This window comes from Trachurus trachurus (assembly GCF_905171665.1).
Source record: "Trachurus trachurus genome assembly, chromosome: 23".
Taxonomy (NCBI): Eukaryota; Metazoa; Chordata; class Actinopteri; order Carangiformes; family Carangidae; genus Trachurus; species Trachurus trachurus.
In genome coordinates this window covers 684,264-696,368 of record NC_139912.1, presented here as the reverse complement: position 1 = coordinate 696,368, position 12,105 = coordinate 684,264, and the positions used below count along the sequence as shown (strand labels likewise).

At 43.2% G+C, this 12,105-nt stretch overlaps 1 protein-coding gene across 1 annotated transcript in view; it reads left to right on the top strand.

Annotated features, from left to right (window-relative positions):
* stab2 (stabilin 2) overlaps nt 1-10,258 on the top strand; it is a gene marked incomplete at both ends in the record, with an annotated part of 70,853 nt that extends 60,595 nt beyond the window's left edge. The window contains 11 exon segments of the mRNA XM_083999330.1: nt 132-325; nt 1,450-1,591; nt 2,881-3,014; nt 3,699-3,864; nt 4,453-4,559; nt 4,674-4,793; nt 5,398-5,544; nt 6,580-6,690; nt 8,152-8,283; nt 8,849-8,965; nt 10,202-10,258. Of these exon segments, the coding sequence (XP_083855456.1) occupies nt 132-325; nt 1,450-1,591; nt 2,881-3,014; nt 3,699-3,864; nt 4,453-4,559; nt 4,674-4,793; nt 5,398-5,544; nt 6,580-6,690; nt 8,152-8,283; nt 8,849-8,965; nt 10,202-10,258 (1,427 nt within the window).
* Nucleotides 10,259-12,105: the final 1,847 nt, after the last annotated feature.

Sequence of the window (12,105 nt, the reverse complement as noted above, 5' to 3'; positions counted from 1 at the left end):
GGTTTCAAAAGCCTGCCTGGAACGCAGCATTAGCCAAAACCACCGGATCGCTTACTTCTGCTTTAATTTGCTGGCCTGGTTAAATAAAGGTTGAATAAATAAAAACCTGTGCTGTGGCTCCGCCCCCTCAGTGGCCGACATGTGTAACATCTGGAACGGCGGCTGCGCCCGCGGAGCCAGATGTTCCCAGAGCGGAGAGACGGTGAGCTGCGTCTGTCCCCGAGGACACAGCGGCGACGGCTTCAGCTGCCATCCCATAGACCCCTGCGTCGCCGGGGACAACGGCGGCTGCCACGAGCACGCCGCCTGCACCATGACGGCACCGGTGAGGAGGAAGTACTGTACTTAAGTAGCCTATATATCCAGAGGATTTGTACTTTACTAGAGTATTAGATTTCTTTGGTACTTATTACTCTACTTGAATACATTTACAAGACAAATATTTGTTTAGTTTAGTTTAGTATGTTTATTTCGGTCTCATAAAAACAAATACAATAGACAAATATAAAGGTATAAATACAAAACAAAACAAATCAGAACAAAAACACAACAAGCAAAACAATTTACTTTGACCGAAAAGGTGTAAGAGGCTGAAGCAGCAGCTGATTTTGCCTACCCTTCTTAAATTAACATTTTCTGTTCACTCAATTTAAATTTTTTTTACAGAGCAACAACAACAAAAAAAAAAAACCCTGCATATTCTACATACAGCAGTTTACTTTTACTGGAGTTAATTAGTAGTACGGCTGAAAAGTACTGGTTACTTTCAGGTCTTTTTCTAAACTCCTATTGGACACAAGCTGTGTTTGTCAGAGAAGGAAACCCTAACCCCTAAAAGCAGCACATCAGTGCAGCTGAGCAGCAAAGAGTTCATTCTCACTAACAAGAGTTAAAAGCTCCTTACATTCATTTACAAACTATTATGGTACCACTTTACTGTAATAGGTATTCATCAGATTGACATAACACTGTCATAACCATCAATGAATACTTCTGACAGCTGTGGTTAAGTGTCATTCGGTAAGTTATGTCACTTTTGATGCAAAGTTGACATTGTTTGAGATGTTTTTGTTCTGACAACTTGACATAAAGACAATTTAAACTGTCATAGCAGACCTAATGGACAAACTTTAAACATGATGTCAATTCTCATAACAAGGAACATCTCAAACAATGTCAACTTTGCATCAAAAGTGACGCTGTCAGAAGTATTCATTGATGGTTATGACAGTGTTAGTTATGTCAATCTGATGAATACCTATTACAGTAAAGTGTTACCGCAAATTAGAGTCATTCATTGATGTGAACAATAAGACATTTACTGAATGTAGATTTATTTGTGTGTGTGTGTGTGTGTGTGTGTGTGTGTGTGTGTGTGTGTGTGTGTGTGTGTGTGTGTGTGTGTGTGTGTGTGTGTGTGTGTGTGTGTGTGTGTGTGTGTGTGTGTAGGGGAAGAGGAGGTGCAGCTGTAAGGACGGCTTCGTCGGAGACGGACTCACCTGTGATGTCAAGCAGCTGCCCGTCAGCCGCTGTCTCCGTGACAACGGACAGTGTCACCAGGACGCCCGGTGCACCGACCTGCACTTCGAAGGTGAGAGCGAGAGACGCCGGGTTTCCATCTTTTACTTCACTTCTTCATCTCTGAAGATCGATTAAAACATGAATGTGCATAACGTCGGTGGAGGAGCCATAATGTATAGATGTAGAAAGAGACTGAGATTTAGATTGAATTTCATTATTTCATAGTTTGTGTTTTTCATCTATTGCCCAATTCCAATTCTACTTTTCACCCCTACCCCTAGCCCTTAACCTTTGCCCCTTGAATCGGAGCTACCTTTCGTAGGGGTTGAAAGTCAACCCCTACGAACTGGGACGCCCCTTCAACAATCACATACGTCATCAGTCGTCTCTGCTGGCTTTCACATAAGCAGACGTGACAAGCTTTTACCACAAATCCTGTATTCAAAACCACGTTCACTTAATGTAAATGTGGTGGTTTGTGTCCGTAGGCTCCAGAGCCCCGAGGCAGCGCTGCTCTTCTGTCCAATACACACAGGAAGCTTCACTTTACATTCAGACTAACTAATGCTACTGATACAGCTGTTAGATTTCATCACTGAGACCAACATTTATCTCCTAGAAATAATGTAACCAGCTGGTGGTAAACCTCTAAAAACCTGCGGGTAAGTTAATTAGCGATGGTTTTCTCCCCCGGGATGAGGACGGAGGTTGGCCGGCCGAGCAGCTCTGCAGACCGGCTGCTGCCTCTGATGTCCCGGTCGCTGCAGAGCTTCACTTCTCTGAAAAACATCGGAGCAAACTTCTAAACAGCCGTCGTTTGGATCAACTGGCCGTAGGTTTGGGACCTAAACAGTTACTTTCTCACATGAAAAAATATAAAAACTTAATGAAGTTACATAATAACAAAACTAATGCGACTGCCATAATTGTTATATTTCATCAATGAGACCAGAATTTATCCCCTAAAAAGAATGTAACCAGCCAGTGGTAAACCTCTAAAAACCTGTGGGTAAGTTAATTAGCGATGGTTTTCTCCCCCGGGATGACGACGGAGGTTGGCCGGCTGACCAGGCCGGCTAAACAGCTACTTTCTCACATGAAAACATATTAAAACTTATCAAAGTGACGTAATAACAGTAGAGCTACAGCCAGAAATAAAACAGCTGCCGGTTTCCATCAGAATCTGTTGCATGAACTTTGTATCGATCAAGAGAAAATCTGATGAGATAAACCGTATTCTGGTGTTTTTAATTTGATATTGCTCAATGTGAATGAAAACCTGTGGAAGGAAACATGAACGACTGAACCTCTGCTCTTCATTTCCTCTGTGTGTGTGTGTGTGTGTGTGTGTGTGTGTAGACTCCACTCTGGGTGTGTTCCACCTGCGCTCCGAGCTGGGTCAGTACCGACTGAACTTCTCCTCGGCCCAGCTGGCCTGTGCAGCCGTGGGCGGCAGCTTGGCCTCGTACACTCAGCTGTCCTACGCTCAGCAGGTCAGTGAACGCACCGCAACTCCTACGTGTCAGAGTCAGAGGTTGTGTCCGAAACCACTCCCTCATTCCCTCCTCCCTACTCACTATATAGTGAATTCAATATAGTGACTCACTGGTCAAATAAAAAACGTTACCAGAAGCCGCGACCGGACAACTCGCTACTTCATTTATTTGGTAGCTACACCGGTCGCTACTTCATTTATTTGGTAGCTACACCGGTCACTACTTGCATTTATTTGGTAGCTACACCGGTCACTACTTGCATTTATTTGGTAGCTACACCGGTCACTACTGCATTTATTTGGTAGCTACACCGGTCACTACTTCATTTATTTGGTAGCTACACCGGTCACTACTGCATTTATTTGGTAGCTACACCGGTCACTACTGCATTTATTTGGTAGCTACACCGGTCACTACTGCATTTATTTGGTAGCTACACCGGTCACTACTTCATTTATTTGGTAGCTACACCGGTCACTACTGCATTTATTTGGTAGCTACAGTGAAGGTGTAATGCTGTGTGTTTGCTGCAGGGGGGGCTGAACATGTGTTTTAAAGGTGTAATGCTGTGTGTTTGCTGCAGGGGGGGCTGAACATGTGTTTAAAGGTGTAATGCTGTGTGTTTCCTGTAGGGGGGGCTGAACATGTGTTTAAAGGTGTAATGCTGTGTGTTTCCTGTAGGGGGGGCTGAACATGTGTGCTGCCGGCTGGTTGGCTCAGGCCCGGGTGGCCTACCCCACCACCTACTCCAACCCCAACTGCGGCTTCGGACACGTTGGCATCGTGGACTACGGAGTCCGCAAGAACCTGAGCGAGACCTGGGACTCGTTCTGCTACAGGATGAAAGGTGGGGGGGGGTTACATTTTTTCTTTTCGTTTTTGCTCGAAATAACAGCAATATGAATGGAAAGCATACACTGCAGAAACTCAATAATCTTTCCAAGAATATTTGTCTTATTTCTTGTCAAAATGTCTCATTTCTAGTCAAAACTAATCCCTTTCCACTTAAAATAAGACTCATCACCTGAAAATTAACTTGTTTTTAGATCATTTTCACTTGTTTCAAAGAAAATTTCACTTGAAATAAATAGAAAAATCTGCCAGTGAAAGCAATTTTTTTGTGTTTGTAATAAGGAAGAAAAACTTGCTCCACTATCAGATTTTTCTACTTATTTCAAGTGAAAATCTGCTTGAAAGAAGTAAAAAGTGTCTAAAAACAAGCTGCTTTTAATGTGATGAGACTTGTTTTGACTAGAAATTAAAATTTTGACTAGGGTTAGGGTTAGGGTTATACTCTTGGTAAGATTTTGAGTTTTTGAGTCGGCACCTTTGCTGCTTCACCTTGATGTGAACCAGCACCAACAAGCGTTGATGTTCCTGAGCTCTGGATCAGATGTGATGTGTGTATTGATGTGTGTGTTGATGTGTGTGTCAGAGGTCCAGTGTGAGTGTCGTCCAGGCTTCGTTGGCGACGGCTTCAGCTGCACGGGGAATCTGCTGCATGTGCTCAGAGCCACGCCCACTTTCTCCAACTTCCTGACCGTGAGTAAAATGTATTATTATTATTATTGGAGCGCAGCATCAAACCCGGACTGGTCCCACTGAGCCCCCGTCGCCTCGTCTCACTGTCACTTCTCATCTTTCTTTCTTTTTCAGCAAATCCTGAACTTGTCCGAGTCGACCGAGTCGGGGAAACAGTTTGTGAAGCGTCTGAGCGACCCGACGCTCCGGTCCACGCTGTTCGTCCCCGACAACGACGGCCTGCCCGGCAACCAGGTGAGCCTCGCCACAGATAGAACAGATAGAATAGAATAGAATAAACTTTATTGTCCCGCAGGGGAAATTTGTTGTGGACTCAAGTGCATGCACTGCAAAAATTCGTAGAATATTTGTCTCATTTCTTGTCAAAATGTCTCAATTTTAGTCAAAACAAATCTCTTTACACTTAAAATAAGACTCATCACCTAAAGATTAACTTGTTTTTAGATCATTTTCACTTGTTTCAAACTAATTTTCAATTGAAATAAGTAGAAAAATCTGCCAGTGAAAGCAAGTTTTTTGTGCTTGTAATAAGAAAGAAAAACTTGCTCCACTATCAGATTTTTTTTTACTTATTTCAAGTGAAAATCTGCTTGAAAAAAGTAAAAAAAAAAAGTGTCTAAAAACAAGCTGCTTTTTATGTGATGATGAGTCTTATTTTAAGTAGAATGAGATTTGTTTTGACTAGAAATGACATTTTGACTAGAAGTAAGACAAATATTCTTGGTAAGATATTTGAGTTTTTGCAGTGTGGGACAATAAAGTTTATTCTATGATTCTAGATGCTGATTGCCCTGGTTTTCACCTGTCTGACTCTGTCTCTGTCCCCGTGTCCCTGCAGACGCTGTCTCAGAGGGACATGGAGTTCCACCTGGCCGAGGGTCAGGCGCTGTCGCTCAGCCAGCTCAACAACGGCTCCCAGATCAGGACCCGGGTCGGGACTCTGACGGTGCTGGGAGTCACAGACCTGCTCAACCCCTCGGCTCTGGTCAGTCCTCACCAAACTCTGTAGTTTGGCCTCGGTGTCTCGCACTCTCTCTGTGTTTCCACAGATCCACCGGAGCTCCATCTCTCTGCACCAACCGCTGCCTGCATCGCCCCTTACCCCCCCCTTTCCGGTCTGCCCTCCCTTCCCATGAACCAGTCTGCCATCCAGTCCTCCCATTAAGCTGGTCTGTCCTCTCTTCCTATGAACCAGTCTGCCATCCAGTCCTCCCATTAAGCTGGTCTGTCCTCTCTTCCTATGAACCAGTCTGCCATCCAGTCCTCCCATTAAGCTGGTCTGTCCTCTCTTCCTATGAACCAGTCTGCCATCCAGTCCTCCCATTAAGCTGGTCTGTCCTCTCTTCCCATGGACCAGTCTGCCATCCAGTCCTCCCATTAAGCTGGTCTGTCCTCTCTTCCCATGAACCAGTCTGCCATCCAGTCCTCCCATTAAGCTGGTCTGCCCTCTCTTCCTATGAACCAGTCTGCCATCCAGTCCTCCCATTAAGCTGGTCTGCCCTCTCTTCCCATGAACCAGTCTGCCATCCAGTCCTCCCATTAAGCTGGTCTGCCCTCTCTTCCTATGAACCAGTCTGCCATCCAGTCCTCCCATTAAGCTGGTCTGCCCTCTCTTCCCATGAACCAGTCTGCCATCCAGTCCTCCCATTAAGCTGGTCTGCCCTCTCTTCCTATGAACCAGTCTGCCATCCAGTCCTCCCATTAAGCTGGTCTGTCCTCTCTTCCTATGAACCAGTCTGCCATCCAGTCCTCCCATTAAGCTGGTCTGCCCTCTCTTCCCATGAACCAGTCTGCCATCCAGTCCTCCCATTAAGCTGGTCTGTCCTCTCTTCCCATGAACCAGTCTGCCATCCAGTCACCTACTGCTATGACTGTAGGGATTATGGCAGTGGGCCAATTTGACTAAATGTTGAACTATCCCTTTAACTGGACCTAATGTCCAATCAGAAATGAAGTGTTTCAGACGTGTCTCTGTCCTCCTGGACTGTGATTGGCTGACGTCAGCGTTCTGTCTCCTCAGGCGTCTCGTTACGTCAACGACCGCTTCGTCACCAGCGGCGACGTCCTGGCCGCTAACGGGATCATTCACGTTCTCCAGGGACCGCTGAAGGCCCCGCCCCCCCGCCAAGAGGTGAGCAACGGCACTGCTTCGTTCAATATAACACAATAATACAATATAACACAATATAACACAATAACACAATAATACAATAACACAATATAACACAATAACAAGAGCAGCCACCAGGGGGCGCTGGGAGGAACAGTTTAGGAGAACAGCATTTACACAGAAGGTTTTATCAATCTACACTGCAAAAACTCAACATCTTTCCAAGAATATTTGTCTTATTTCTTGTCAAAATGTCTCAATTTTAGTCAAAACTAAACTCTTTCCACTTAAAATAAGACTCATCACCTAAAAATGAACTTGTTTTTAGATCATTTTCACTTGTTTCAAACTAATTTTCACTTGAAATAAGTAGAAAAATCTGCCAGTGAAAGCAAGTTTTTTGTGCTTGTAATAAGAAAGAAAAACTTGCTCCACTATCAGATTTTTCTACTTATTTCAAGTGAAAATCAGCTTGAAAGAAGTAAAAAGTGTCTAAAAACAAGCTGCTTTTAATGTGATGAGTCTTATTTTAAGTGGAAAGAGATTTGTTTTTACTAGAAATGACATTTTGACTAGAAATAAGGCAAATATTCTTGGTAAGATTTTGAGTTTTTGCAGTGTATAGTTGCTCAACATGGAAAACATCACAGCTGGTCAGAAGGGAAAACTCAACATATGTAGCATTTAAAAAACAGCTGAAAACATGGCTGACTCTGTGAACACTAAGGTAGTTCTCTTATTTTAGATTACGAACAATAGCACACACTTTACTCCATGCACTTTAAAACCAGCACTTTATTACAGATGCACTTTAATGAATCTTAACAGCGCTATACCACACCTTTGTCGATTAAATGCACTTTAATTTTACTACGACTCCTTGCTCCTTCTGACTGAAGCTACTGTGTGATATATTGTATATATTGTGATATGGTATTTGCAGCTGCAGTTGGAAATGAGCCTTAGAGCTAAATCTGGTTATTTACATATCGTATGTTAATGAATATGCAGAGTCCCGTTACAAATAAACTAATAATCTCTCACAGGAGGATAATCTCTAAGGCTCAGGACATTATTCAGTGTCCTGACCATCCACTGAGTTCCAGCTCCTTCCCTCCAGCAGGAGACTCAGATTGCCAAAAGCCAAATCAAATAGACTGAAAAACTCATTCATAACACAAGCCATTACCCAACTTAATTCAAATACTAAACAGTTATGATACACTCTTATTTATTTTTTTTACTTTTTCACCTCGATTGTATGGAACAGCTCCCCTGGGGTAGTGCCATTCAATGTTGTTCAATGTTGTGTAGAGTTTGTGTGGATGTGCTCTATATGTTCTGTGTTTTTTGCCTTTCTGCAACATGAATTTCCCTTTGGGGACAATAAAGTTGAAAGTTGAAGTTGAATAAATGAAATGAAATGAAAAGTGAAAGGTAACGGGGGATCTGGTCTGATCTGGTCTGACCTGGTCTCTGCAGATGCACATGGCCCACCGGGCGGGGCTCGGCGTGGGCGTGGTGCTACTGGTCGTGCTGACAGCCGCCGTCGTGTTGGTGGGATATCACTTCTACCGCCGCAACGCCAAACCCTTCAGGTTCCACTACTTCAGGGTGCGTTGCTGTGTGTGTGTGTGTGTGTGTGTGTGTGTGTGTGTGTGTGTGTGTGTGTGTGTGTGTGTGTGTGTGTGTGTGTGTGTGTGTGTGTGTGTGTGTGTGTGTGTGTGTGTGTGTGTGCACTGCAAAAACTCTACATCTTACCAAGAATATTTGTCTCATTTCTAGTCAAAACAAATCTCATTCTACTTAAAATCAGACTCATCATATAAAAAGCAGCTTGTTTTTAGACACTTTTTACTTCTTTCAAGCAGATTTTCACTTGAAATAAGTAGAAAAATCTGATAGTGGAGCAAGTTTTTCTTTCTTATTACAAACACAAAAAACTTACTTTCACTGGCAGATTTTTCTACTTATTTCAAGTGAAAATTAGTTTGAAACAAGTGAAAATGATCTAAAAACAAGTTAAAGTGTAGGTGATGAGTCTTATTTTAAGTGGAAAGAGATTAATTTTGACTAGAAATGAGACATTTTTGCAGTGTGTGTGTGTGTTAATGTTGGTTCAAGCGTGAAAACGTCTTTACAGTCAGCTCTGAGTGTTGACCTTTGACCTCTCTGACAGGAGGACGTCGGCGAGGAGGAGGACGTGGCTCCGCCCCCAGACAGCAGCCGCAGCATCTGTAACCCGGTTTACGAAGCCGCACCCGAACCCGCCGAGTCCAAGTCCAGTGACGTCACCGTGAGTCAGAGCTGATGACGAGCCGCTGACGAGTGGTTGTTGCTAGATGGAGTAGCCTACATGATCTGCAGGAAGTGACGTCATAGACAACATGCAAACTTTACTTATCTGTGCCTAAACTTAACCAATGGCTTCACTTACTTTTACTAAACTTAACCTGTCGGGAGTTCTTAGCTATTTTTGGTGAGGTTCTACGTCACTTCCTGCAGATCATGTACGCCATCTAGCCACAACCCTGCTGAGTATGGCAAGCGGATTTAATATGTCAAGCCATTTTAACATTTAAAAGCCAGACTGGATATGTGTTCCAGATCTCTGTAGTTTAGTTTTGCCTCTTGTCAAAAAGAATATTCCCGATATCCACAACTACGTTCTTCCTAGGACAGATGACGTCACTGTAACATTCATGTGTATGGGGTTTGTCATTACAGATATCTACAGTTCAGTTGCAGATATCCACTATGTGAATTACAGATATCTGTAACTGAACTACCACTAGTACTAATTCCAGTTACAGATATCTACAACTTCATTTCTCCTAGTCAAAACTTCAGATATCTGAACAGGGACATGTAGATATCTGTAATTGAGGTGAATTAAAGATATCTAGAACTGGAATTATGACTAGTCAGAATCACGTTGTAGATATGTGTAACTGGAATTAGTACTAGTGGTAATTCAGTTACAGATATCTGTAATTTACATAGTGGATATCTGCAACTGAACTGTAGATATCTGTAATGACAAACCCCATACACATGAATGTTACAGTGAAGGAAGAACGTAGTTGCAGATATCTGAAATGTTCTTTTTGACAAGAGGTGAAACTGAATCACAGAGATCTGGAATAAAAAATCCAACTATTATATTTATTTTCATCTTAGTTTATTTATTACTGAGAGCAATGTTTCTACAATTGTTTTATTTTAAAATGTGTGTGTGTGTGTGCGTGTGTGAGGGTATGTGAAGGTATGATTTTTTTTTTATTTACTTCTGTGTTTCATTGGTACAGTCGAGAGCTTGGGTTTTTACTTATCTATCTATCTATCTATCTATCAAAATGTAGCCTAGTTACGACCAGTCAGAAAGACGTTGTTGATATCTACAATGTTAATTCTGGAGAGTCAAACTTAGCTTTTAGATGTTAAATCCTCTCGCCATAGTGATGATGATGATGATGATGATGATGATGATGATGATGATGATGATGATGATGATGATGATGGTGTGTTTCAGGGCGACGCCCACCAGGTGGTAGTGGGCGGAGCCTACGACCTGCTGCAGGACGACTGAACCTCGCTCCTCGGCTTCACGCTGCTCTTCTCTCCTCTGATTGGTCCAGGGAAGAGGAGGGATCATTCCTCCTAGCCCCTCCCCCTCCCCCGCCTCCAGAGACAGATGTTGATGATGCGTTCAGGCGCTTTAAATCTCTGCAGCCGTTGTTTTACGCATTGTTGGTCTGAAAATGTTTTTTTTTTTTTCCAGTGTTTAAATAAATAAATAAATAAAAGGCAGAAAGATGAAACCTCCCTCACTGCAGCATCGACTCCTTCTTTGTGGTGAATGAGGCTATGCTAAGCTAAGCTAAGCTATGCTATGCTATGCTAATAATGATAATATTTAAAGTGCTAACCCAAACAATAAAAAACATTAGAGTCCATAAGAATTCAAACATACTGTACATCAGGGGTCATCAACTATATTTGTTGAAGGGCCAGAATCTTTCTCAACCCACACCTCGGGGGCCGGACATTCAAATTAAATTCACCTTTTTGCCTATAATTTATTTCTATTTTACCTGTAAGCTCATAATTTTCATTTATACATATCTTTGGTGTTTGATATGATATAAAATGAAAAATCTTGACAGCTGGACTTTCAGATCCTCCCACATGCTGGAGCTTTACACTGCTGACTTGCCCTGTGATTTTCAGCCTAAATATGAAAGGAGGCTGACAATCGGTTCTGATGATACAAGTCAGTAGCCCTGAGTCGTCAGTAGTGTTTCTCTTCTATAATACACATTCTACATCTCGGAGGCGACGTTTTTCCACACATGGACAGAGCTCAGTGGGAAACAGTAGGAGAGACACAGGCCGAGGGGGAACCGGGACAATTGCCCCTCGGGGATAAATAAAGTTTTTTGAATTGAATTGAATTGAACACCGGAGGGAGAAGCAGGTCCGTGCAGCTGTGCGCCACGGACGTGCACAAAAAAAAACAACCGAGTGGCATCAAACACGCGCTGCTACCGCATCGTTTTTGGGTTGTGAGCGCGCATGACACTGAATGGGTTTGAGTGCGCAAAAGACGCTACATCTGAACGGCCCGTGCTCACCCGGTTTAACTAAGGCAGCGGCCAAAATCACCCAGGCAGCTCGGCTCTGCAGACAGGCAGGGAAAACCCTGCAGTCCAGTCGGCTCTCTAAACTTTCATGCATGCTGCTTTGGGTACCGAGGCGTTTCCTAATCCCAGTGCAGGGACTCACAGGCACACACAAACACTGAGCGCGTCTGCGTGTCTCCGTGTCCCAGCGCATTGACTGACAGGCGCACACAATGAGAGACCGAGAAATATAATACTTGTAAACTATTAGAACTCAGTCGCGGGCCGGATTGGAAGGTTCGGCGGGCCGGATTCGGCCCGCGGGCCGCCAGTTGATGATCCCTGCTGTACATGCACGTTCACGTCGTTACGAATCATCGTGTTTTTACCATCTACGGTTTTTAATCAGAGATGGAACCAGATTCAGCTAACGTGCAGCAACACTTAAAGGTCCAGTGTGTAATATTTGTCAAGGTTTATTGTTAAAATCTGAATCTACTACCAATGAATATATTTGAATAAGTGTATAATCGCTATAAAATAAAATCTGTTTGGTTTTCATATCCTTATAATTCTTCTTTTATATCTACATATAGAAAGGGCATAGATATACAGTATATACGTAGATGCCTCTGACGCTGCTGCCCATTGGAACAGATTGTGGCCGCCGCCGCCATCTTGGTCAGGAGGTGTCTAACTTTGACTTCCTGTATCTACAGAGGCAGTAGAGGTCTGTCACTGAAGCCCTTTGTTTTAATAGAAATACTACAACTCAGCTACATAACTCACCTTAGCAGTTAGGGTTAAACTGATT